The 24,146-nt window shown below is 52.1% G+C and overlaps 15 protein-coding genes across 15 annotated transcripts; 8 read left to right on the forward strand and 7 right to left on the reverse strand.

Annotated features, from left to right (window-relative positions):
- Nucleotides 1–618: 618 nt before the first annotated feature.
- On the forward strand, nt 619–1,363 carry CABS01_15714 (NUDIX domain-containing protein; the record flags this gene model as incomplete). The annotated part of the gene is made up of 3 exons (XM_060549048.1): nt 619–651; nt 721–1,054; nt 1,125–1,363. The coding sequence occupies 3 exons, from the start codon at nt 619–621 to the stop codon at nt 1,361–1,363; spliced, it is 606 nt and encodes a 201-aa protein (XP_060391006.1).
- Nucleotides 1,364–1,413: 50 nt separating this feature from the next.
- Nucleotides 1,414–2,307, reverse strand: CABS01_15715 (NUDIX domain-containing protein; the record flags this gene model as incomplete). Its single annotated transcript, XM_060549049.1, has 2 exons — nt 1,414–2,151; nt 2,215–2,307. 2 exons carry the CDS (start codon nt 2,305–2,307, stop codon nt 1,414–1,416), a joined length of 831 nt encoding a protein of 276 aa, XP_060391007.1.
- Nucleotides 2,308–3,483: 1,176 nt separating this feature from the next.
- CABS01_15716 (homoserine O-acetyltransferase) lies at nt 3,484–5,043 on the reverse strand (the record flags this gene model as incomplete). The annotated part of the gene is made up of 1 exon (XM_060549050.1): nt 3,484–5,043. The coding sequence occupies one exon, from the start codon at nt 5,041–5,043 to the stop codon at nt 3,484–3,486; it is 1,560 nt and encodes a 519-aa protein (XP_060391008.1).
- A 469-nt stretch (nt 5,044–5,512) lies between these two features.
- On the forward strand, nt 5,513–6,699 carry CABS01_15717 (uncharacterized protein; the record flags this gene model as incomplete). The annotated part of the gene is made up of 2 exons (XM_060549051.1): nt 5,513–6,212; nt 6,266–6,699. The coding sequence occupies 2 exons, from the start codon at nt 5,513–5,515 to the stop codon at nt 6,697–6,699; spliced, it is 1,134 nt and encodes a 377-aa protein (XP_060391009.1).
- Nucleotides 6,700–6,883: 184 nt separating this feature from the next.
- CABS01_15718 (uncharacterized protein) lies at nt 6,884–7,249 on the reverse strand (the record flags this gene model as incomplete). The annotated part of the gene is made up of 1 exon (XM_060549052.1): nt 6,884–7,249. One exon carries the CDS (start codon nt 7,247–7,249, stop codon nt 6,884–6,886), a length of 366 nt encoding a protein of 121 aa, XP_060391010.1.
- A 588-nt stretch (nt 7,250–7,837) lies between these two features.
- Nucleotides 7,838–8,791, forward strand: CABS01_15719 (zinc-binding dehydrogenase; the record flags this gene model as incomplete). The annotated part of the gene is made up of 1 exon (XM_060549053.1): nt 7,838–8,791. The coding sequence occupies one exon, from the start codon at nt 7,838–7,840 to the stop codon at nt 8,789–8,791; it is 954 nt and encodes a 317-aa protein (XP_060391011.1).
- An 894-nt stretch (nt 8,792–9,685) lies between these two features.
- On the reverse strand, nt 9,686–10,995 carry CABS01_15720 (uncharacterized protein; the record flags this gene model as incomplete). Its single annotated transcript, XM_060549054.1, has 2 exons — nt 9,686–9,961; nt 10,042–10,995. 2 exons carry the CDS (start codon nt 10,993–10,995, stop codon nt 9,686–9,688), a joined length of 1,230 nt encoding a protein of 409 aa, XP_060391012.1.
- A 478-nt stretch (nt 10,996–11,473) lies between these two features.
- On the forward strand, nt 11,474–12,052 carry CABS01_15721 (uncharacterized protein; the record flags this gene model as incomplete). The annotated part of the gene is made up of 2 exons (XM_060549055.1): nt 11,474–11,578; nt 11,678–12,052. 2 exons carry the CDS (start codon nt 11,474–11,476, stop codon nt 12,050–12,052), a joined length of 480 nt encoding a protein of 159 aa, XP_060391013.1.
- A 419-nt stretch (nt 12,053–12,471) lies between these two features.
- CABS01_15722 (uncharacterized protein) lies at nt 12,472–13,248 on the reverse strand (the record flags this gene model as incomplete). Its single annotated transcript, XM_060549056.1, has 1 exon — nt 12,472–13,248. The coding sequence occupies one exon, from the start codon at nt 13,246–13,248 to the stop codon at nt 12,472–12,474; it is 777 nt and encodes a 258-aa protein (XP_060391014.1).
- Nucleotides 13,249–14,173: 925 nt separating this feature from the next.
- CABS01_15723 (uncharacterized protein) lies at nt 14,174–15,871 on the forward strand (the record flags this gene model as incomplete). The annotated part of the gene is made up of 6 exons (XM_060549057.1): nt 14,174–14,344; nt 14,415–14,451; nt 14,554–14,630; nt 14,735–14,903; nt 14,969–15,176; nt 15,244–15,871. 6 exons carry the CDS (start codon nt 14,174–14,176, stop codon nt 15,869–15,871), a joined length of 1,290 nt encoding a protein of 429 aa, XP_060391015.1.
- A 564-nt stretch (nt 15,872–16,435) lies between these two features.
- Nucleotides 16,436–17,209, forward strand: CABS01_15724 (short chain dehydrogenase; the record flags this gene model as incomplete). The annotated part of the gene is made up of 1 exon (XM_060549058.1): nt 16,436–17,209. One exon carries the CDS (start codon nt 16,436–16,438, stop codon nt 17,207–17,209), a length of 774 nt encoding a protein of 257 aa, XP_060391016.1.
- A 408-nt stretch (nt 17,210–17,617) lies between these two features.
- Nucleotides 17,618–17,999, reverse strand: CABS01_15725 (uncharacterized protein; the record flags this gene model as incomplete). Its single annotated transcript, XM_060549059.1, has 3 exons — nt 17,618–17,724; nt 17,785–17,853; nt 17,912–17,999. The coding sequence occupies 3 exons, from the start codon at nt 17,997–17,999 to the stop codon at nt 17,618–17,620; spliced, it is 264 nt and encodes an 87-aa protein (XP_060391017.1).
- Nucleotides 18,000–20,773: 2,774 nt separating this feature from the next.
- CABS01_15726 (uncharacterized protein) lies at nt 20,774–20,977 on the forward strand (the record flags this gene model as incomplete). The annotated part of the gene is made up of 1 exon (XM_060549060.1): nt 20,774–20,977. One exon carries the CDS (start codon nt 20,774–20,776, stop codon nt 20,975–20,977), a length of 204 nt encoding a protein of 67 aa, XP_060391018.1.
- Nucleotides 20,978–21,496: 519 nt separating this feature from the next.
- On the reverse strand, nt 21,497–23,095 carry CABS01_15727 (dolichyl-diphosphooligosaccharide-protein glycosyltransferase 48kD subunit; the record flags this gene model as incomplete). The annotated part of the gene is made up of 4 exons (XM_060549061.1): nt 21,497–21,922; nt 21,983–22,686; nt 22,747–22,857; nt 22,954–23,095. 4 exons carry the CDS (start codon nt 23,093–23,095, stop codon nt 21,497–21,499), a joined length of 1,383 nt encoding a protein of 460 aa, XP_060391019.1.
- A 565-nt stretch (nt 23,096–23,660) lies between these two features.
- CABS01_15728 (NADH-ubiquinone oxidoreductase 9.5 kDa subunit) lies at nt 23,661–24,018 on the forward strand (the record flags this gene model as incomplete). The annotated part of the gene is made up of 2 exons (XM_060549062.1): nt 23,661–23,853; nt 23,972–24,018. The coding sequence occupies 2 exons, from the start codon at nt 23,661–23,663 to the stop codon at nt 24,016–24,018; spliced, it is 240 nt and encodes a 79-aa protein (XP_060391020.1).
- Between the last annotated feature and the right edge of the window lie 128 nt (nt 24,019–24,146).

Raw genomic sequence — 24,146 nt, forward strand, 5'->3', positions numbered from 1 at the left:
AATCTCCCATTTCGATCCGGCGAGTATTTCATGGGCAGGGGTCCCTTGGACATCTCCAGGCTTGGGACGGTGCCCAAAAGCTTGTTAGCGACTGACGTGGTGACGCGTCCAGGAACGTTGAAATAAAATGCTACCTTGCGAGGCTAAGACAGCGTTCTCGGACCGAGGCCGCTCTTATTCAATCCGTATCGCAAGACAAAACGTCTCAAGGACGGAGGAGGCGTCCCTAATGCCGCTGTTGCACGCTCCGGGATCCTTGTTGAGAGACTGAATGAGTGGTCGACATTCTGCCTGGGCGCATCGTTTGGAGAAGTCTCTATTCGACCATACGTCGCGAACAGGGTACTCAAGCCAAATTTGATGATTGTAGTCGAACAGCTGTCGTTCGTGACTGATACCGGTTACTTCCCTTCCCGCCTTCCTAGGGACACTCAGGTGGAAAGCGTTACCTACCTACCTTGGGCGTGCTACGCAGGCAAGAGCTGCGTGATGACTAAGTGAGGTGACCACCGCGGGGTGGCGAGCACCAGCCAGCCACGGCGACACTGACAGAAGCTACCCCGCCATCCCGCCGAAGCTCCGACTAAGATACCTTACGTTAGCATCAACACGTCCACAATGTCTGCCAAAGTGACCGCCACCGGCCCTCTGGTAAGCCAACACAACTGACTCCAAGCAATCTACTATTCCGTATGCCCTATCTGACCCATAGAACCGCAGGGCGAGGGCGAGGCTCGCTGGATCAAGCTCATCAAGATCAACTACGATGACCAGAACGGCAACTCCCGCACCTGGGAATCCGCCGAGCGCCGCACCCGCCCAAAGAACGGCGAGATCGACGGCGTCGGCATCGTCGCCATCCTCGAGAAGCCCACCGGCCCCGAGATCATCCTCCAGAAGCAGTACCGCCCGCCGATTGACAAGATCTGCATCGAGGTTCCCGCGGGGCTCGTGGACGAGGGCGAGACGGCCGAGCAGGCTGCCGTGCGCGAGCTCAAGGAGGAGACGGGATACGTTGGCAAGGTGTCCGAGACCACGCCGATCATGTTCAATGGTATGTAACATCTCAAAGAACTCAATTCTCTCCTTAGCTCAGGCGCAGCTGACGTCGATTTGCCTTCAAGACCCCGGATTCTGCAATACCAATCTCCGCATGATCCACGTCACCATCGACACCTCCCTCCCCGAGAACCAAAACCCAAAGGCCGAACTGGAAGAAGGAGAATTCATCGAGGTCTTCACCGTGCCGCTGTCCAACTTCTGGGCAGAGTGCATTCGTCTGGAGAAGGAAGGCTACGCCATCGATGCCCGCGTGGGGACCATTGCCGAAGGCATTGAATTAGCAAAGAAATTCAAGCTATAATGATGATGCATGCCCGAGACCTTTTATCCCCTTCATTGTGCCGCCGCAACTCATAATTTGCCCTCGCGCCGGAGTCCCTCCCAAAGAGCCACGGCCGCAAGACACTTTGCATCCCGCGCGCCCTCCCGCCACAGATCCTTCATCGGCACTAGCTTCAACGTAATCTTCTCTCCGTGATCCCGCAGCCCAGTCAGCTTGCCGCTCCACTCCTTTAATTGCTCGCGAGGGATCCTCTTCTCGTGGCTATACAGCGTCACGAACTCGTCACAGCCGCCGGCAGAGGGGTACATCGCCTCTGCTAAGCCCTCATCAGCTTCGTTCCCAGATGATCTGCCCGCGCCGGCCAGCTCGCTCAGGCACGTCAGTTTCGATTCGTGGATCTCCAAGCCCAGCTCCTCCTTAATTTCTTTTGCCGCCGCGCCTGCGAAGCTACCGCTGTCGTCGACCATGCCGGCGGGCAACTCAACAAATGACAGACTGCCGACCGGCACGCGGGGCTGCACCGTCAGCACGACATAGCGCTCATCGCTGTCGGGCGGGGCGTCATCGGGGATGAGCATCACCAGCATGCCGACGCTGGGTCCGCGAAGGAATATGCTGGCTGGGAGACCCTCTCCCGCCTCATTCTTGACATCGGCCCTCACCTTGAGGAAACCGACGCGGCCGGATCCAAAGATGTCAAAGGCCTGAACTGTGATGCCGCGTAGGCGGTAGGGGTCTTGGTGGAATGGGTGGTCTTTGCTCTTGGCTTGTAGGCTTAGGGAGTTGTTGAGGCCCTTGACCCAATCCTAGTTTGACAGTCAGCGCTTTTCCTCGTCCTTGAAGGGAGAACACTAGAAGTAGCTTCACACGTTAAATGGTCGGAAACCTATTAGTTGGTCTTCCGACAGGCCATTAGGCAGCTCGACCTGGATACCGCTGTCTTTCAGTGTGACTGTCGACATGGTTCGGGTAATGATGGCTGAATGCGCAGTTGGAATGCTTGTTCGTATGAGAGCTGATCGGAAATCATTCAGTTTTGATCTCGGGTTGAGACCACTTTGTCGAAACAGAAGCGCGGCGACTCTCATTTCAATGAGCTGGTCGTGGAGTGTTGACGATGATGAATTGATTGACGTCAGACCAATGAAGGGGATTGGCGGGGCTTCCTCCGACTTACCTTAGTGCCTGCCGAGGAGCTTTGACCGGGGTTGTGGAGAGCTTATCCCTGCACAACCCGGAGGCTCGCTAGTTGTTGATCAACGAAGGCTAAGGTACCTAGTAAGTTAAGCACATCTGATGCTCACTTGGCAAGCCTATAGCTAGGTCCCACTCGCCGTTTGAATTCTTTATTTTCCTCTGTTCTCTCGTTGTTAGGTCCTTGATCATCGCATTATTTACTTCAGACAAATACCCGCTTTAGCATCTAGCCCACGATGTGTAGAGAGGTAAGCGAGGTGTCTATTGTCCAGCTCATTCCTGCTTCATATGAAGCCCTGCGCAACGAGCGATGGTGCCACGAGTCTGAATCATCCTTACGGGGGTCACATTATCTTGACTGGAAGGCGCTGGCAGACCGGTGATTCCACATCAGATGACTAGAACTGCGCAAAGAGCCTATACATACCCCTTCAATCTCATTCCTGTCACCAGCAACAGCAGGCGCCTTCCTAGGTCGGTTGGTCAGGACAAACTGGCTGGGTGGTGGAATGGTTAAAAGATCGACAATACCCCCTGACAGCCTAATCGACCGGCTACGAGTTCGAGTCCGCATACGATCCCAGCATGAGCACTATAATAATCGCCAGGAGATGTAGCCATACCGGTGGTGAACTTCTTTTTTGCGTGCGTGTAGGTATCGTTGTGACGAAGTCTGTCCTAAGGTAGGTAAGCTTCTCGGCAGCATCAGCAGAATAAGAGAGAGAAGACCAAATGTCGGCTACACGAGAAGCCCGGAGACCAAGAGAATCAGTCCAAAGGTTTGTAATCGTCAATGCTTTTCCTGCCTGGATGCTGTACATGGCTACATATGCAAGTGGAACATTCCCCATAGACATATTTCGTGCAGAAAATTTACCTCAACTCCAACAACCTTTTACATGTTCACGTTCGCTGGACCACTGGCCTCCCTCTTGGCTGATTTATCCCAGGAAATTTTTCAAGTTCCCGCCAATGTTTTTTAAATCCAACAGGAACGTGTCGTGTCCAAAGAAACTCATCTCCTCGCTCAGCTCATAGTGCGCAACGTTCCTATTGCCCGCGAGCTTCAATGCCTCGGCCACTTCCCTCTGCTGCCACGCGGGAAAGAGGATGTCACTCGCCACACCAATCACGAGAGCGGGAGTGTCTCTCAGAGGCGCAAGGCCCGCAATGAGGTCTTCAGGCGGCCTGGAGGACACCTCGACGGACTGATCGGCCGTGCCGGCGTTGGATTCTGGCTGCTCCACGTAGGGCTTCTCGGGCAGCGTAAGACTGCAGGCGGCGTCATTGCGCGCGGGCGACTCGCCAGACTGCAGAAGCTTCTCGCGCTCTGCTCTCCTCGCGTTGGCAGCGAGCTGGTTCTCCCTCCCCAAGTCGAAAAGATCCATCGCCTTGCTGACATAGAGCAGACTATTAGGATCGTACGTCAAGCAGAACTTTTCTCCGGCGTGATCGAGGTACGTCTCGATCAAGAAATCAGGGCACAGCGCAGGCGGCTTGCTCGGGTCCGCCCTCCGCCTGCCGAACCTCTGCTCCCACTCCGGTCCCGACCGGTACGTGACGGTCGCAATCTCGCGCGCGAGCTTCATTCCCGCGTGCGGCGGCACCCTGCCGTAGTAGAACCCTCTGTTCCAGTTCGGGTCCATCATCAGCACCTGCCGCTGCGTGTGGCGCATCGCGATGCTGTAAGGGTGTGACCGGGCGCAGCCGCTGATGGAGACGATCCGGCCGACGCGGTCCGGAAAGAGGACGCCTGCACCGAGCGATTGCATACCGCCCATGCTCGAGCCGACGCTGGCGTAGAGCTTGTCTACGCCGAGGCCGTCGAGGAGGCGGAACTGCGCGCGCACCATGTCCTCCATGGTCAAGATGGGAAATCTTGTCGCGTACCGCTGTCCGTCTGCTGGGTCGATACTGCTCGGTCCTGTTGAGCCATAGCAGCCTCCTATTACGTTTGTGCAGATGACGTGGTATTTATCGGTATCTAAAGCCAACCCCGGTCCGATGAACTTCTCCCACCAACCGGGGTTGGGGTTGCTCTCTGTCGAATGCGCGTGAGACGACGCCGAGAGGCCAGTGTGCAAGAGAATGACGTTGGACTTGTCGGCGTTCATCTTGCCCCACGATTCATATGCGATGTCGAATTCAGGTAGAACACCGCCCCAGTCGAGCAGGAGAGGGTCCTTGCAGTGGTATACTTCTGTCGCGCCGGCGGTATAAGACGGCTCGGGGCCGCTCGATTCGTACCGTGCTTCGAGGCTCGCGGATCGGTTCTCGAGAGCGTCAAGGCATGGAAATGCCATTGCCGGATTTGACGCATCGCCGGGGCTGTTCGAAGCCTTCCGCGCCGGCTTGGAGTGGAACTGGTGGGCGCATTGTCGGTTGCCAAGAGGAGCTGCCGCCGCGACTTTGGAGCTCCGGAAAACGGAGGGAGCTTGGACGCGCGATGCTGGTGCGCGGGCCTGGCGAAGGGCCTGCGAGGCGATTCTTTGGCACTTCATCACAACAAATACTGACAGAAAATTGGCAATTGGAAATTATGAAAGGTCCAGGACCGTCTTTCAGGTCACTTGCGACAGAAATATCGACGCCATCGGCTCTCGGTTTGTAAGCGGGAGCTCCTCCGGTGACGACCCATTGTCCTCAGTCAGTGGCCAACGATGGTGTAATTTCACGTGATACTGACCGATAAGGACTCCTTATCGCATCGAGCAGGGGTCCTGTCAGTGACATTTCGCAACCCCACCATCGGCTCCATATCCCCACTGACGTCAATTTAAAGCTGCAGGCCTCCGTGCACCGACCCCGAAATGAACCTTTGGAGTTGCCATGAGCTGACGTCGCCTTCCCACGTACTTAGGTACCACAACCACAAGATCCCTACGAAACCGGCGCCTTCACATCTTCTTACCCCTCTTCCCACCATTCCTCTTTCTGAGTTCCCCAGATATCCCTCCTGTGTATCCGTACATGTCTTTCTTCTCCCAATTCCAACAATACGCCGGAACCTTTGCAACAGTAGCAGCCGGTGCCATCATCGCTAGAGCCGTCGGCATCATGCAATCAGACACCCGAGGCGACCACTCAGGGCCAAGCCTGCAGGAGCCCGGGAATTACAAGCCCTCGCACGTCGATGTCATCGTTGTCCGCGTCATGCTCGAAAAGGCCTTCAACTTCCCTCCCGAAATTCTAGACCTCGTCATCGACCAGGCCGAATACTGGCCGCATTCCGAAGCCAGCATCTATCACGCAGTAACTCCCCTTCGCGATGCCCTCCGTGTCGTAGGCACCACCGGAGACGAGAACAAGTTCATCCTGCGGTGTCCCCCCATCGGATTTCTCGACTTCAAAAAGGTCGGCCCGGCATTCAAGACCGCGCCGCTGCCGCCCAAGTCGGGCGATGGGTCCCCCGTTACGGAGCCGCTCCGCAACCTGACGCTCCTCGAACCCACCTCAAGCCCCACCGAGATCGTCTCCGAAGCCCCGAGAGAATACTTCATGGGGTCCATGAAGGCGCCGCCCACTCTGACCCACCCGGTGCGGAAGATCGTCTTCAAGTTGCGGAGTAAAGATCAAGGTTGGGGTGGTGGACACGGTGATCGTGGGTCCTATCGAGGATCTTGGTCCTGGTTCGAGGCTGGCTTGGAGAAGTTCGACAAGGAGCGTACCTGTAAGCTATCCTTCTGCTCATGGAACGAAACCCTGCTAAGCACTAACGAACAGGTGATGGATCCTGCAAGATAGCAGCGGAAAGCTCGGATAGCGAGTCCGAAGAGGCACCCGTCATCAGCGAAACGAACCTGTGCACCTGCGGCCTTCAGTCGATATATCCTCCCGTCCTAGCGACCGCCGACGGGAAGCTTGCCTACTCCCATGCTATGCACCCGCTTGAGAACCTCAAGATACAAACCAACAAGACTGCCAACAGGGACTTTATGGACCATGAGGTGGTATGGTCTTGGACCGACGACATCCACCCGGAGTCGCCCGAGGCCGATCGGCTAGCTGAGATAGGTCGGGGCAAGGGCACAGGGACTGGAAAGTTCGTGCGCAATTTGAAGCTGGGAGATGTGGTCACGGTATGGGGCAAGGCGAGGTTCGGTGGCTGGGCCAACTACGTGGAGAGCGTCAAGGTTGAGATTTACTGGGCTGTTTGAGAGACAGTTATTGCAGCGTTTACGATCCGCACCGGTCTGTATACTATTCCACCTAATATTCATGTTTCATGACCACCGAAACGTAATTGTCGCCGCGCACAGCGATGCCTCTCAGAAGGTTTGCCATGAAGTAGTACCCGAATGAGAGCCTGTATGTGATATTTATGCCTTGCCAGACCGTACTTCAATACCCTTCATCCAGCACCGTAAGCCCGTCGTAACCCGACTTCAAGACCTCAGTATCCACAACGAAGACTGCAACAAGCACCGCACGAGTCTCGCTGCTAGGATTTTCTCCCACTGTATGATGACAGCCGGGCAGCTCCATGAAGCTTTCCCCCACCTCGTATACCTTGGGCGGATTCCCGTTCATGCCACTGAGAAGCTTGCCCTCGATGACATGGACCACAACAGTGGCGCCCGCGTGTCGGTGGGGAGGAGTGGCACCGTTGGGTGGGTAGGTTACTTCGAGGCCAACTATGGATTTTCCCTCAGCGTTTGCTAGTTTGTAGTCATATAGGACTTTGACTGTTTCGCGGGGTCGAGTCATGCTTGAGTTCATCAGTATTAACACATGTAAAAGGTCTTTGTATCGTTTAACTGACCTAGCTGTCGGTCTCTTCGATTCGATGTATAGGATGATTTATTTAAAGTGTTGAATTTCTTTCTCCTGATCGTGCGACTCAAGTGAAAACAACTAGATTGGTTTGAAGACAGTCGTATTAAATAAATTGAGCACGAGCGCCGGACACAATGAGTGAAGTTCCCGCTAGCTCATCCCATTCTTCCATTTTGCAGAAGCCCGACCCGGGTCGCCGCCGTTGGGGAAGTGGATACCCGAGTTCATGGATACCCGGGGCGGGTGGTACGTACTTGCGGGTACCCGCAAGCGCCGTCAACGAATTCCCGCCCGAACGGGTTCCCGGGGGGAGCATCAGCGAATGCCGAAGAGATAAAGCAAGCAGAATCGTACCCGAATTCGCAGGTGAAAACAATCGCACAAGCTACCTTACGCTATATAACGAGTGCTTTTCTGTAGCACGGAAAAGCAATTTACACGTAACGCACCCGCCTCTCGTTCCTCCCCCCATCAGCGGCACTTCACTCGCCTCACAACAACCCCAGCTCTGAAAGCACAATGACGAATAAGATGAAAGCAGTCCAGATCATGAGCGACAAAAACTCTCCCAAAATCACTCTCAATACCGATATGCCAAGGCCCACGCTTACTGACGCCGAGATCCTGGTCCGGGTGCACGCTGCTGGGGTCACCGGCGATGAACTCGGCTGGCCCGAGCTGTACGAAACCGCATCCCGGATCCCCGGCCACGAGCTATCAGGAACTATCGCCGAACTCGGCCCAGATTACACCGGAAACCTTTCCATCGGCCAAGATGTCTACGCATTCACATCAGCAGACCGTGGGCAATGCCAAGCTGAATACGTTACATGCTTGCCAGGCGAGGTTGCTCCGAAACCGACTTGCATCTCTTATGTTGAGGCCGCAGCACTTCCGATTCCAGTCTTAACGGCATGGGAGGCTGTCGTCGACCATGGGAAGATTAATACAGATATGACTGTCCTAGTCACCGGGGCCTCTGGTGCCGTTGGCGTCCTTGCGGTTCAGTTGGTTGCCCAGCTTAGCGGCGCTCGTGTCATTGCGCTGGCTTCACCGCGACATCACGAGAACTTGAAGCAGCTAGGTGCCGAAGTCTTGGACTACAATGACCCAGGCTGGACCTCCACAGCCGGGGGTGTGGATGTCGTCATAGACACAGTTGGCGGGAGTATCCTGAGCGATGTATGGAAGGCCGTGGCGGTGGACGGGATGATCATAACTGTTGCTGATCCACCGCCTCCTTGGGCATTCGGAGGCACGGTACCGGAAGAGTCATTTGCGCGACCTGGAGTTCGACACAAGTACTTTATTGTATCTCCCAATGCTGAGAGGTTGTGTAGGGCATCTGAGATGGTTGAAGCGGGTGCCTTGAAAGCTCTGGCGGTGAAGTCATTCCCTTTTACAAAGGCGAAGCAAGCTTGGGAGTGTGCCCAACAGAGGGGTAGAGGTCATAAAGTCGTCGTTGAGTTTTAGTAGATATACACACACTGGAATCTTGTTACTTAGCAGCATCATGGAAGATCCAATTTCAAGAGTGCCAAGTCTTCCCCTACACAATTAGCTGTGCGACGTGGACACCCAATGCTTTCGTTGATTTCTCGGTCGAGGACTCCCACTAAGTTTCGCATGAAAATCCTCTAGCGAAGTTTCTTTTTGACACTGCCCTCATTGAGGTCATTCTAAACGTAACTAAATGTCACTTTGCACCCAATGTGAAAGCTGCGAACTAATACCCTCCATGTTATACCAGCCGCAAACATCATCCATGGTACCCAGCGAGGCGAACACCTCACTCTCGCTGCTTGACATACTGGTCTGGGAATTCGAATTCCCCGCATCGCCTTTATCAGTCACGGCAAGACTTCCGGCAGTATCTGTGGCAGTCCTCTCCCCATTCAGCCTGGGTTTGAGTCCAAGTACATGCTGAGCAATCGTCTGGATCTCCCGTACGTTCTTTGCTGTTCTGGGCCACACTTTCCCCAAAGTCTTGAGGCAACCGATCGTCATCCGGATCTGATCTCGCGCGACAGCGAGCTCTTTTCCCTTGAGTAGAAAACTGCAGGCCGATAGCAGCGCCAATGTACCTTCACTTACCATACAGGTGGTGAATGGAGTGTGATGGAATCGTTCGGTTGGTAACGCCAACAGCCTCACCTGTGCTTGCACCGCCCGAAGAACTCGGACGGTGTGCACATTGACAAGCTCTGTCTCGGGATTCTCTTGAGGAGGCTCCCTTGCACAGCTAGAGATGTCCTCTACGGTATTGAATCTCAGGTCTGATAGAGGTCGATGTAGACCGATGGTTGCTCTGATGCATCGGACGAGTGTCAGCTGAGACATGCTCTACAAGAGATTGAGTACTTCACCTTACACGTTAATCAAAAGATGAGCTTGGAACATGAGCTCATCAATCTCTCCAGTCTTGGACATGATATGGCGACGATCTTCTGGCAGCAGTAATGACCAGCCGTCGATGATTGAGTCTGCTTCTTCAATCATACGCATAGAGTCCTCTCTGGCGAACAATTTCGGTGTCGTAGATATTGCCAGGGCAGCGCATTTTACAGCGCCGATGAGGTATGCAAAGGAAGAGTAGGACGTGTCCTCCGAACCGAACTCGCGGAGGTCGAACTCTTCGAGAGTCTGCGGTTCCGGAATATCCTTTGATTTGTGAGTTCAGTGCGAATGATCCCTGAAATTTTTTGGGCAGGAATAGCAATTACCCCAGATTCGTACTCTGACTCCGTGCAGGGTAGTTCTACGCTTGAGTCTACCTCCACGACTGCGAAGTTCATTGTTCCGAGAGTCCCAGCGTAGTAAGCATCGATGATATACAGCATCCACCACGTCCGCCTCCAGCATTCCATCAACACAGGAGACTCGGCTCCATGAGTTGCTGCGAATTCCTTTTGGAACATTTGCAGGTCGAGGACTAAACGGACTGCGAGGTCCATCTGATGCTTGGCCTCGGTCTTGTGGCTGTACCAGAACAGGGCTATGGAGTAAAGTAGCCGGCATTGCACAATCACCGGGTCGTTCGGCGCCGGCTCAGAAAGTCGACTTTCGACGTCATCTTGAAGCTCTGAAGACCATTTTCTGGCAGCGTAAATGTGTCCTACAAGATGCATAGTGCTTATCAGTGGTCTGAGTCGTTCTATCCAGTTAGGATCTTGACGAAATCTCGTAAAGTGCTCCTGCGGTAGGAGAAACGGGTGGAGTTTGTGGAAATTAGTGTAATATGCGTTTATAAGTGCGTCATTCTCGAGATCATCTGGTCGTATAGTCGAGTTCGCGGGCGGAGCCGATGCAGGGATTTGATTTTCGAGACCAACATCATCGAAAATACTTAAGTCAAGGTTCAGCTCAGCGAGAGAGTCTTGACCGAATATCTGTGAATCTGTTGATTGCTGCGATGGGAGACTCGTTGGTGACTCGGAACTGCTATTGCCGACACAATTTGCGACGGCAAGGCGCTTTCTTCGTTCAGCAAGCGCTACACGATCCAAGCCGCCCCGGCGTGATGGGGCATATTGGCAGTCCTTCGCGGCGGTAGCACATCTGTCGCAATGAGGTCGTTTTCCGTCGCACTTCAAGTGTCTCGAGCGGCACGGCAGACAGGCTACCGAGGAGCGAGATGCTGCACCGTTCGAATGAGCGGGTGCGACAGGGACGGTCATCGGTGCATGTGTCAGCGGGTCTGTGAAGTTGAAGTTAGGACGAAGTACGGGTGTCCGCCGGCCGTTTTGACGGCTGCGGGGACTCGGGTATTCGGGGACCCGTTGTAAGTCAATAGGTTACCCGATGTAAGCCGGCCGCTACATTCGCGACAAAGCCGTGGAGCTAAGCAGATTAGCGTGAGAGAAGTCAGCGACGGCGCAACAGGAACCCACTGAGAGGAGATGGGAAAATAATGTGTTAGTACAAGCACGCGGGAACAGGGATATTCATAGTAAGTAATCGTATCTAGCATTGAACAGGAGGTGTTGGTGAAGTCTGATGCTGGCAGCAGTGCATACTAAGAATCTGCGGACTGCGACAGGTTTGAGATTGAACAAATACATATAACCCATACAATCTCACTCGCATGGCAGTTACTATCTTGTCAATTCAGCCGTCCACGGCAAGTCTCAATTTCTAGCAGTTACTCATACAAATATGTCCGGCAGGATTGTCGTCATTGGGGCCGGGTTCGCAGGTGTCTGGAGTGCCCTTGCTGCCAAATGTCTTATCAACGTCCACAGCCAGACTGAAGCATTCAAAGTCAATGTCATAGCTCCACAGCCATATTTTGTCATGCGATCACGACTCTACGAAGAGGATTCGTCAAGCATGAGCTAGGATCTCGAACCACTATTCAAGGCATCCGGCATCAAGTTCATCCATGGCAACATCGATGACATCGATGTCCAATCCCCTACAGTCTCTTATAGGTCCAGCACAGGCACAGAGCATCTTACCACATATGACCGTCTAATTCTTACCGCTGGAAGCTCGGTCATACGCCCAGAGCAAGTCTCTGGACTTGCGCAGCATGCGCATGATGTAGACTCGCTAGAAGGCGCACTCAAGCTCGAAACGCACCTCAACAGCCTTGGCGCCTACCCACCCACTTCCTGTAACTGTTTTCTTGATCTTGGCGCATGGGGTGCCGTTATTACGGGTGGCTGGGAAAGAAAAGTGCGACTGACAGGGAGCTGGCGAAGCAGGCTAAGATGTAAATCAATCAGACGTTGATATATACGCCTGAGGACTGTCATCGGGCGCTAGAAGCGGCCACACCCGTCGGACCTGACTATGACGAATTATTCAAGAAAATCATGGAGGCCGTTCAAAAAGGTTTGATTTCGTGAGTCGATGATTTGTGTAGAATCTAGTGCTTCAATCTTGTGAACCGGCCTGCATGTATCGTCAGGTAGTGATAGCGTATGATTGTTCGAAGATACATGTAGTCTTCATCCTAAGTCAATCTTCGTGCGAAGAGTCCATATGCATTTGTGCATACGCCTTAAAGATGTCTCAAGTGGACTGCGAGAGTCGAAGAGGGGTATTTGATATGATTGCTACTCTTCAAGCGGATGCCAGATCCCTGGAATATTCCATTGTTAAGCAACGGATGGCATTGCCGAAAGGATCTTCAACTGAAAGTACAACCTTTAGAGATCTTTCTCCACCTCATCCGCAATCTCATTGATCTGCTCAACAAACTTTTCCACCTCAGTGATGAAGGCCGAATGTCCACCAGGATTTCTCAGAACTCTCTTAAGCGTCGGGATCGTCGAGATGATTTGCTGTTGTGTGGCTGGAGATATCGTCTGGTCTTTCTCGCAAAGGATGTAGTAAACGGGAACCGTTAGCTCCTCCGAACCGACAGACACCGGACCCAAGAGAGCCTCTTGTGACTGCGGCAGCAATGTCGCCATGCACTCATCGGCTAGCTTGTCGCCCATGTCAGGGCCGTAGAACGCGACCTTGGCCTTGGCGTTTGCCATCACCAGGCCATCAGCAATATCGACAATATCCAAGCCAGGGGGAAGCACGCTCAGTGCGCTGGCGCCAGCCTTAGGGGGCATGTTGGCTGTAACGAAAACGATGGCTCGGATGCCGCCCTTGAGACCCTGAGCTACTCTTTCCTTGACCGAGTAGCCTTTGGCTGCGATGGTCAATGGGCTTCCGCCATATGAATGCGCCAATGCAAGGAACTCTTTGCCCTGTTCCAGGTAAGGGGCAAGTTCGGCTTGGATATTCCGGGCATCATCGTCAACGGTGATCTTGGGATCGGTCCCAACACTGGGATGGCGGACAGCAACAACTGGAGAAAACCCGGCCTTCTCGAGCCGAGCTTTGGCGAGGTCAAAACAAGCGGGGAGGTGGAAGCCCCCGTGGGCAAAGACAATACCCAAAGATCTGGATGCGTGTGATACTGCTGCCATTGTGCTTTCAAGCCACGTTGATTTCTTTGGTGATGGTTGGTGTGATTTGAATCGAGAACGTGTCTTTGGAACTTTTACAATTCAGTTCCTGCAAGTGTTCGGTCTTGTTGCTCGGGCAGACAAATCTGACTCAAGATTGAGATGCGAGGGAAATGTTGATCATCTTATGGACGGGTCCCAAACTTCCATTAGTCTTAACCTTGTAGACGTGGTGGGACAGGAGAGTCGCTTAATGATCCGTTGCAATGTGGCATTTCTTCAAATGGACGAAACCGCAGTAGCGACCGCCTTCAATTATGGGGATAACGCGAGAAACTACGCCCAACCATTGATAAGGGACCGCTTTCAACTAGGTGTTTTTTAAACGACCAATAGCCTCATCTTTGATGTGTTCCTCTAGCTCTGGTTCGCGACCACTTAGATGAGATCTGTTAATCAATCAGGAAACACCGAGATTCTAGGGACCGGCCAGATAGATAATAACTCTGGCAACGCCAGAAGTTGTGGGTAAAATTCCTGAAAAGATAGCATTTGCTGTTCCGAGCTTTGAGAAAGAGAGTTTGCTTGACTCGGGATGAACGATTACATGCGGCATCGTGAAGATTTATTGTGGTGCGGCCCACGGATCGCGGCATCGTGACGAATGGAGTCAAGGGTGAGAGACATGGGTCCCAGGTACCGGATCGAACGGCGCAGCTCCGCGCGCAACACCGGTATGATTTCGGAATTATACTCGCTAACAGCGCAGTTCAGCAAAAGAAAGGTCCTTTTCCGATTAGTTTTCAATTTCAATCTGTGCTAATGATACGTTTATATCATTTTTACTTACAAAGTTCTCACCGCTCCTTGACAGTGCTTCCCGCTGGCATTCGGCAAACTCCCTTCCCGACAGACAAGTTGTGCTAGGCCCGTCACAAAGCACGATATGTCGGACGTCACATATTCTTCTGCAGAAAATATTGCAAGGGTTCTAATTGTGCCTCATGCTGTTTTCAGTGTTCTAGCAACCGTCTTGGTTGGCATGCGACTCTATGTCACGAGAGTTGTAGCCAAGTCGCCATGGACTTTCGACGAACATGTCGCCATCGTAGCACTGGTGAGAGGGCCCGTATACCAAAGCACTTGTAGCGTTGAGAGCGTTCTGTCGCTGACAGATGAATATACAGATTGCCAATCACATAATGCTGATTACTGAAGGGATCTGTAAGTTATTGTTTGCAGTTCACGCGCAAATCCTACTATCACGGCCCATAGTCCTCTGCGCCTGCCCAATCATCGCACCATTGTACTGACAAAGCTTCGCAGCGGTAGAGTACGGTCTCGGAACAGATGTCAATCAAATAGTCGAATTATATCCAGGTGGTGTTTCAGCATTCTTGAAGGTATGGCATATCGCTCTTTGAGAGAACAATGAGGACATGTAGCTACCACAAAGCTTTCCCACGAATGTGCGCCAACTGCTGAATATTGACTTACAATTTCATAGTGTATCCTCGTCTTGGAAATTCAATATGCTATTGCATGTCCGCTGTCCAAGATGGCAGTCCTAGCGATGTTCTACAGGATCTTCTCCGCATCCAAAATGCTTCGGTATAGTACCTGGGCTATCACTGCCATGCTTGTTGGATGGTGTATTGCCGTTATTATGGTCAGCAGTAAGTCGAGCTCACAATGAGGCAAAGACGAGTCAGAGCGATTTGGTATTGACGCCGCTGCATAGTCTTTTCTTGTACCCCGATCCCTCGGTTTTGGGATCGAACCATCCCTGGAACATGTATCAACTCGAGCAATTTCTTCATCGGAATCACAGTTCCGAACATTATCTTTGACATCCTTACGGTCGTGCTCCCCATTCGCGAAGTCTGGGCACTACAAATGGGGAGGGAGAAAAAGCTTGCCATCAGTGGTGTCTTTCTCTTAGGAGGCAGGTAAGTTGACTCAACCCTCGCCGTGAAGCCACAAAGCGACAATGACCAACACGATTTGTTCGAACAGCGTCGTGCTCGCATCCGTCGCACGTCTCATTCTATTCGCCATCTATCGTCCTGGCCAAGGGACCACTGGAAACAACATTAGTCAAACGGTCATTATACCTCACGCTGCATCCGCCGTGGAGACTTGCCTAGCTATAATTGGAGCCTGTCTCCCGCCATGCGCACCGCTTTTCCGGCGTTGGCTTGGTGGAGTTGTTAGCGTCGTTAGTTCGGGGGAACGGTATGGCTCCCGCTCAGCCAGGAAGAAGGGGCCTAACGGACAGGGGAAGTCCTCGGCCTCTAAAAACTTCAACACTCTCGTCACAATTGGCAAAATTTCCAACCGCGGCGGTCATATGAAGCGATCGAAAAAACAGGATGATCTTGACGGCTCCTTCGAGCGCCTTGAAGACAGCAATAGCCTGCAGGGCTCTACTGATGGGTTGTACGTGAATGGCAATGGCGCTGCAAAGAACGAAGGCGGTATTCACTCCGAGAATGGCATCCATGTCCAGCGAGATGTTTGCGTCGAACGCAGTGGTAAAGTCACGTCAAGAGATGTTAAGGACTGGGTTGTGGGCGACATACACTTAGATGACATGCCCGCTCAAGGTGCATCTTCTAAGCAACAAGTGGGCCTTGCTAGATAGCGGTCACGCTGCAATTTTCAATATATTATCATCTTCAAAGAGGAATTAATGACACATTCTAGTGAAAAGTTCCTCGAAGTTGGAACTAGTATGAAACCATGAGTATTGATGTTTTTGGATGCGAGCTGACATGTATAGTAGTCATTCCGCATTCGCGGGCCGGACTTGAAACCTAGCACAACCTCTTAAGTCCGTTCCGAGGCACAACTCTTCTCAGCGATCAACGGCCATCAGCAGACTAATGTACTTGGAGAAGTTCGGCTAAGTTTAACTCCATCGGATGATGCGACCTACTCATCATTTGGGACGAAGCTGGATGCTCGGGGTTTACGCGGGGTTAATGGCAAATTGAGTGAGGGCAGAAGCAACACATGTACGGATCACCGCTGCTTGGTAACTACTACCTAAGGAAATATGGGGGGAAGTATAAAGCTGATTGAAAGTCCCACGGACGAACTGTAGATATTTGCTGTTCTTCTCAGAACACAACTGTTCACCCTTGAGCGCGAAGTTCCATCGCAGCAGCTATCGACCCCTCCCCAAACCAATCATTCATCTGCGACAATGGCTCTCAAATACAACAAACTTGCAGGCAAGCATGTTCTCATCATAGGCGGGTCATCAGGCATTGGTCTAGGCGTCGCAGAAGCTTCTCTCGCTAGCGGGGCAAACTTGACAATCTCGTCTTCATCCATAGCCAAGCTCACTGCTACTGTCACATATCTGCGAAATGCCATCCCATCTTCTTCGCAGCAGAAGATTCAGAGTTTCGCAGCCGATCTCTCTGGACCAGATGCCGAAGCCAACATTGAGGCTGTCTTCAAGCAGGCCGGCCCCATCGACCACGTCGTCTTTACGGCGGCAAACACGCCTTCCTTAATCATGCTTCAAGACGTCACACCCGGTCAGATTGTTTCTGCCTGTCAAATGCGTTTCGTTGCGCCTTTGATGGTCGCCAAAGTAGCAGAAAGATATCTGCCGAAGAGCAACGAATCATCCTTCACTATCACGAGCGGTAGTGCTGCGCAGAAGTCGACGCCTGGCTGGTCAGTGATCTCTTTTCTTGCTGGTGGGCTGCAAAGTGTAGTCAAGCAGCTAGCAGTAGAATTGAAGCCTCTGAGGGTCAATGTCGTTGCTCCTGGATTCGTTGACACTGAACTTTGGGATGGTATGAAGTCGGATGAGAAACAGTTCATGGTCAAAGCTGTGGAAGAAAAAGTCCCGACGGGGCGATTTGGTACAGTTGAAGACGTGGCCGAGGCATACATTTGGCTCATGAAAGACCGCAACGTCACGGGGACTGTAGCGGCGACTGACAGTGGTGCTCTTGTTGTGTAATGGTTTGGCAAGAAGTACAACGAATTCGCAAGAATCATACGAAACTTTGGTATAACTTATAGTCCTCTCTCATGAGAGCGTAATGTGCAACTCAATTCCTCCAATCACTGCCCGAAGTAATTGTTCTCAAGCGCTCTGATCATTTGGTTATTCATGTAGAACCAACTGCTCAACTGCGATCCATAATCATCCGCCTCCATCAGATAATGCTCAGCTACCGATGAAGTAGAGCTTAATGATGGAACAATGGATGAAGGGGCTTCCTAGTTTGATTATAGAATCAGGTTTCATATGTTCAGATGCGAATACTCAAGGTGGCGATCGAATTTACAGATATGAATGTCTAAACAGTCTTAGATTTCGAACCTTGTCTCGAAAGTAACTATCGATGGCATCGTATCATACAGTTTACTGCAGGTGATCCCAGTCGCCGCACTGTCCCTTGTTCTTCTGACAGTAAGGCCAGGGGTTTCCAAAGTGTAGGCAACGGTACTTCGTTGAAGAGGTAGAATCCGCTAATGAATTGAGTTAGCCGTTGAGTGACAAGAATGAAGGAATAGTGATTAGCCGCTCACGCATGCAGTACACAGAAGCCCCGGATCCCGTGTCACACGGGCAGCAATCACGATTCTTAACACATTCGGCTAGATAATCATACGTCAGAATGCTTGAAACCTCTCTGGGAAATACTTTTTCTTTTACCGTTGAGATGCCGGTAGTGTTGAGGGTCCGGCTGAGCGCTGGCAAGAGCTACTAGTATAGCCAGAACGATGCTTCCAGCGAACTTCATCTTGGCAGTTGCTCTGGTGTGACGGTATTACTGAGGGGACTTGAGAAACCGACCTAGAGTCTAGGGATTAAGGCTAGTGGTCCTATAATAGATGGATCATGATGTCTGCGATCAAAGAGGATTAAGTATTCATTCCCTTTCTCGTAGACCTGTTGTCAATGTGTCTTTGTTGAAGGCAAGAATACCCGTGAGTTCCCCACGATCATTCGGCATGACCGGTATGGCAGTATGGGGTTCATATAGGAAGCTTTTGTAAGAGAAATGTCTGTTAGATTGTAAGTCAGATCCTAGCTTACCCTGTCGGGGTATTTTGCCGACTCCTTGGGCGCAGTTGGCTGTATAGTATAAAACTAACTAATAGACTGTGAGGCTAAGATTATGCAGTAAAGTTCCCGGAAGCCATCACGCTTTGTCCACCGATATTGCCTTTCTCACTAGGGAAGTTAACTACGACTTGAAAGAAATATCCCCAGCAGCTTGGCAGAGCTGAAAGATCCCGTGAAACCGTTATAATTGGGATTACGCATAGAGTCATGTTGTGAGATTCTAAATACAATTTGCACGTCACCTTTCAGTCGATCAATGTTCAGGAGACTGCAGTTGGAGAATTGTATGGTAGCCTTGTGCGCTCAAGGATTATTCCTAGCGTGCAAAATTCATTCAAGCTCAATTTGACCTGAAATTCCCTACAGGACTTTGAACCTATGTGAATGAATCCTGGAGGGTGTTCTAACTAGGTATTGACTTTGGAACTGGCAGTCTTGGCCACTTTTGCTACTACGTCTATTCCCGAAGTCGCCGGCCCGGGAATCGAACCCCGAAATTCAGTTGTTGACCGCTATTCCCGAAGGAAAGCCGGTGATTTAGTAAGTATCTTTCTCCTGACAAGATGCTGGGGAGCGGGTCGGTGTTTTGGGATCGGACTTTTGACCAGTCCCCCCCAATTCAGTTGAGCTTTCCTGCGTAGGCTCGGTAGCGAACACGAAACTTTATCCCCAGTAACTATCGAGAAGAAAAGTTTCCTTAGTTTCCATACTCTTGCTCCAAATGTAGATGTTCGCTATAGTATTGTCAACATGGGTACCATCGAATCAGTGCAAGGATTACGCGACTATTCTGCTACTGCGCCCTGTTCCAAAATTTTGATCGCTCGCTCCTTGGCTTGGAGAGCTAGCCTAGAGATTTGCCGGAGGAAAGTTTCTACGGCGATATTGTAAGCGGAATCGTTGAGGAAGAAATAAAAAAAAGGAATCATCAAGTCGGCAATCCAACTTTCTGCAGTCTGTGAACGGCTATCCTGTTCGTTATTAAATTTTATCAGCTCTCGGCCTTCGCGAATGAACTCTCGCGGATACGCCGAAGATAGTATGCACTGCCTCTCATAGAAAAAGGCACCTCGTACTGCCGCGCTAAAATTCTGCTGCCCTATGAAAGTCGAGTGATGCCCACTAGTCGGTGTTCAATGAGTCTAGCATTGAAGCTTGACATAGACAGAGTCTTGTTTTCGGCAGGATTTACGCAACATATTCGATATTATGGCGAGTCATGACAAAAGCCAGCAGGCAGACAGGTCGCAGAATTAGACCTTTGTGTTCAATCCGCGTGTAAGTGACGCAAAACTTGAAAGGAGGTTATAAGCCACCGCCTACACGCGTATTGGATCCGGAGGCCCAGGGCAAAAGCGCCTGGCGGATTCTACGACCAAGCTCAGATGAAACATTCCATAAACTGCTAGATGGCGCCAGTAGATCCGTCCTCGGTAGGTCCATCTCCAGTGGACTTATCTCTAGTATATCCGTCTCTAGTTTTCCACTCATTCCTACTCTATATCGAGAGTGTTCATGGGCGAATGTGAGAAAAATGAAGCCAGAGAGACATATGACTTGTTATTATTCACCACATGCTGACGAATGCGTATATGGCCAGAAGTTCAAGGGTCTTTCTGGCGTAATGCCCGCATTTTGCCCGACAGAACGCGACGAAGTCCTCTACCAGCTGGGCGCCCCCCCGCGTACTATGCGCTGACTCCAAGCCGGCCCTGACGAACCAACCACCGCTACGCGTTGAGAAAGACTTGTCCTTGGCGCAAAAAATTCACCATCAAAGAGGGATGCATTACCATTGACAAAGTTGCTACACTATAGAAACTTATGAGCTACCTACACGTCGGCCTTCAATCGTTCACCAACTGCTCTAAGGAAAGTACCTTGATATAACTTTTCGCGATCTGTTAATTGATGGGGTAAGATGGCCTTCCTCAGAAATTTGCGGCGTGGCATGAAAGAAGAGCAGATTCTTAGAGTATACTCGAATCAGGTATGTGAGATCTAGAAAAAGGATGTCATGGTGGAAGTCAAAGGGGCGCAAGGTTCAGGGTTTCGACCAATGAGGATGTAGCTTGCAGTCTCTTGGCCATTCTTATTGCCAAATACGGCAAGTCGAGGAACCAACTCGCCGCCACTTAGTGCCGCAAGGATCGACAATACTCAGTGTCCGGCGCCTTGGAAACAATGATTGCGGATGACGGTTGACGTCAGCTCAGCACTGATGAGTGGTGTCTTTGAGTCGACCTTTATCAAGGTCTTTCCTCACTCCCCAAGCGAATGTTAAGAAAGATAAAATAAACGTTGGCATCTGCCAGTTGCTCTCTCTTTGCTCAACGAACAAATCCATATCTCTCATTGCAAAATCACACCTCAAAATCCTCAACAAACAAAGATCCATTATTCACAGACAACCAACCTATACCAGTTCGCATACCTGAGAAGAGGACAATGGGCTCATCAAGCAGCAAAAACAGCGACCCCTATTGGTGGGGCTACATCGACGATGGTAAGGGCTGGACGGCGCGCCCCAAATCCGAGTACATGAAGACGCCGGCATACAACAAGCAGCTGCGCCGGCAGATGAAGCAAGAGTCTTTAGCAAAGGGTGGAAGCGGTCACATCTCCATGGCGGAACAGTCTCGGAAACAGTGATAGGATTCGCTTCGTCGAGGCCTTTACGGGAAAGCTTTGTCAGGTAGTCAGGTTGATGCCGCAAGCTTTGCTCGAGGCATGCCAGATGCCAGAATCTAGGTGCTTCATATCATCGTACCTTCGATGAAGCCATCCTGAAGAAGACTGTCGGTTTGTTGATGCAATACGGTCATTCGTTGTAGACGTTGCTCAAGGCCAAATTCCACAACAAAGACGAAGGAGAAGGTGGAAGGGTAATCAAGACAAATACGGCAAGACACTCTAAACGTAAAAGTCATTTGATACCTAAGCTTTTAGCCCCCTTCACATCAGGAGGCAATCCTATAGCCAGATGTACACTACAGTTACAACGCTCCAGACCACATCACATGGTCGTGAAAATCCAGGTCTCATTTTGTGCTCGCTTTCTCTATCCCGAGGTTCCCATGAGCGAATCATGGCCCACCACAAAATCCTCACCTCTGTATCTGCATATCCTCGTTCTTCATCTTAAGAAGAACCTTCTCCCACCTGAGATATTTACTGCGTCTTCTTGGTCACAGTCGCAGTGCCGGAAGGCGCACTGTACATCCATACAGCCGAGAACAGCACAAAGCCGGTGACGGTGGCAAAGATGCCAGACAACCAGGGCCAGGCGCCCGAGATGACGTACGAGCGAGGCCATTCATCGTGGGCCATGTGGCGGACGGAAACGGTGTTCTTCTCCTCGACGTTGGTGAAGAAGGGGCGCTTGTAGTTGACCTTGAAGTTGAAGATGCCGTGCTGATCAGGCAGGATGAAGGAGGTGGTGTAGGTGGTGGCGTCGGCGGTGCTGGTCTTGGCAGCGAGCGGGATGCGGTGGAAGGGGGAGAGCATGCTGAACTCGAGCTGGAGCTCGTCACCACTGGGGACAGTGAAGGGGTTCCACTTGTCCCAGGAGTACTCGGAGACGGAGATGGAGTAGGTCTGCTCGGGAGGTTAGCCTTTTCTTGTTCTTCTCTGAGCATCCAACTCAGAATAACTTACGACTTCGTTCTTAATGCGGTAGAGCTCGGGGTTGGTCTCGTTGGCAGCCTCGTTGAGGTAGTGCTCAATGTTGTTGACGCGAAGGACACCAGTCTCCTGGAAAGTCCAGCCGGCAACTCTCTTGGCGAACTCGCGGTTCCAGGTCTTGACCTCCTTGCCAGCAGCCGCAGACTTGATCTTGGCGTCGAACCACTTGTCGCTCAGCAACTCGGCAGATCCAACGAGAGTAAAGCGGGCGCTGTTGCGCGCCTGAAAAGCGGAGACGAGAGCCAGCTGCTCGCCGGCGGCAAACAGGTCGCTAGCGTCGACGACCTCGGCCTGCTCCTTGGGGTTGTAGCTGTAGGCCGTCTTCGGGGCGCGCAGGATCGGGGTGAGAAGCTGGCCGGCACCGAGGACATGGCCAACGCCGTTGGGGAAGGCAATAACCTCGCCGTCCTCGTGGAAGAAGTTCTTGACGCCGGCGCGGGGCGACTTGGGGGCGGGGATGGCGAGCACATCGTGCTTCTCGGAGGCGCTGACGGTGTCATAGTTGAAGTGGTCGACGACGAGGCCGGTGCGGTCGGCGGGGAGGGCAATGTCGAGCTCGGCCAGGAGGCTCACGATGGAGGTCGGGACGGTCGACTCGGAGGAGAGGGACAGCAGGATGTTGCCCTTGGCGTTGACGAACTGGAGGAGAATGTTGGGGGTCAGGTTGGGACCGAGACCTGGAGATGCCATTGTAAGTATAGACTCCATAGATCTCGAACAGCAATTGAGTCGCATACCCTTGCTCTTAGACGGGAAGAGCAGAACGTGGTCGTAGACACGCTCGCCGAGCTTGAACAGCTGCAGAGACTCGCTCTTGGGGGTCTCGTATGAGATGCTGAACCCGCGGCCTGATTTGATCAATTGGTTAGCTAATCGCATTCTCTCGTCTTTCCATTGCTCTCATTCACAAGATTTTGCATGATCTTAAATAAGCTCCGACGTACTTTCCAAATCTCCGAGGAACTTGGAGTATCCCTCCTTCTCAGCAACATCGTCGAGAATTGCCAGAAGCCGGCCGCCAGTGACGCTAACAGCGTGCACCGCGGCAGCCAGAAATAGCAGACAAAGCGAGAGAAGAGACCGCATGATTGACCAAATTCAATGGACAAATTCGTAGGAGGGGTGGTGGATTGGGAGGTTCAGGAAGAAAAAAAGAGAAAGTTGGGCGCACAGCTGGGGTGCGTTGCGTTGCGTAGCTGGCTGCGCGGGAGAGCTTGACATGCACTTTTGGGATCCGGTGCATGTGTCTTGAAGCTTGGGGATACGTAGCCGTTGCCAAGCTAAGGTAGTGGTCGGAGAATCCCCGGGAGGCGGGTGGGAGGTCCATTCCTGGGACCTGAGGTGCCTGGCCTGGGCTTCCCGCCTCGCTTTTGAGCAGGGGTACGTACCTATCCGCTGTGTGCCTCAGGGACGTGCCTCAGAGATCGCAGGTTATTCCGACGAGGTTTATCCGACCCTGGCCGGGCCCCGGGACTCTTGCGGCTCCATTCTGAGCTTCGGTCATCGTGGAAAGACGTCCGCCGCCAGCGATAGCAACAATCATTTGACGACACACCATACGGTCAATTGAGTACGTCACGGCGAGGAAATGCATCGCCGCCTTCTGTAATTTAATCGCATAGCTAATTGTCAATTTCACAGTACCTAAACAATGTCCTCCGCCGCATCTCCCCGATTCTGGGCCGGGCCCATTCGCTACTGCCGCTGGGCATCCCGCGAGAAGCCAGCCTACTTCTGGTCCGTCGTCCTCGGCGCCCTCGGTCCCATCCAGCTGGCCGTCGTCCCTCCCGTCAGAAACTTCATTGGCGACTACAACGCGCCCCCCATCCCCGTCACATACCCTGGTGAGTCTCGAGAGAACGAAAACACCGCGAAAGGCCGATAGGGCTGGCTTCCCTCCCTCTTCGCGGAGAACATGGAAAGGAAAGAGGCGCAATGCTAACGACGCTGTGTGTTACACAGTTCCCGCAGGACCTAGAAAGCAACTGACGGGCTATGACGACGAATGAACCCCCGCCGCGAGACAAAATCTAGAAAAATCCAAAACATTCAGCGGAGGAAGGAAACTTTTGTAAATATGAACGGCGTTCGGGCTCTAGACAGCGAACAAGGGATGAAGTGGCTATTCGGGCGAGCT

Source organism: Colletotrichum abscissum (genome assembly GCF_030869225.1).
Source record: "Colletotrichum abscissum strain IMI 504890 chromosome Unknown Scaffold_72.1, whole genome shotgun sequence".
Lineage (NCBI taxonomy): Eukaryota > Fungi > Ascomycota > Sordariomycetes > Glomerellales > Glomerellaceae > Colletotrichum > Colletotrichum abscissum.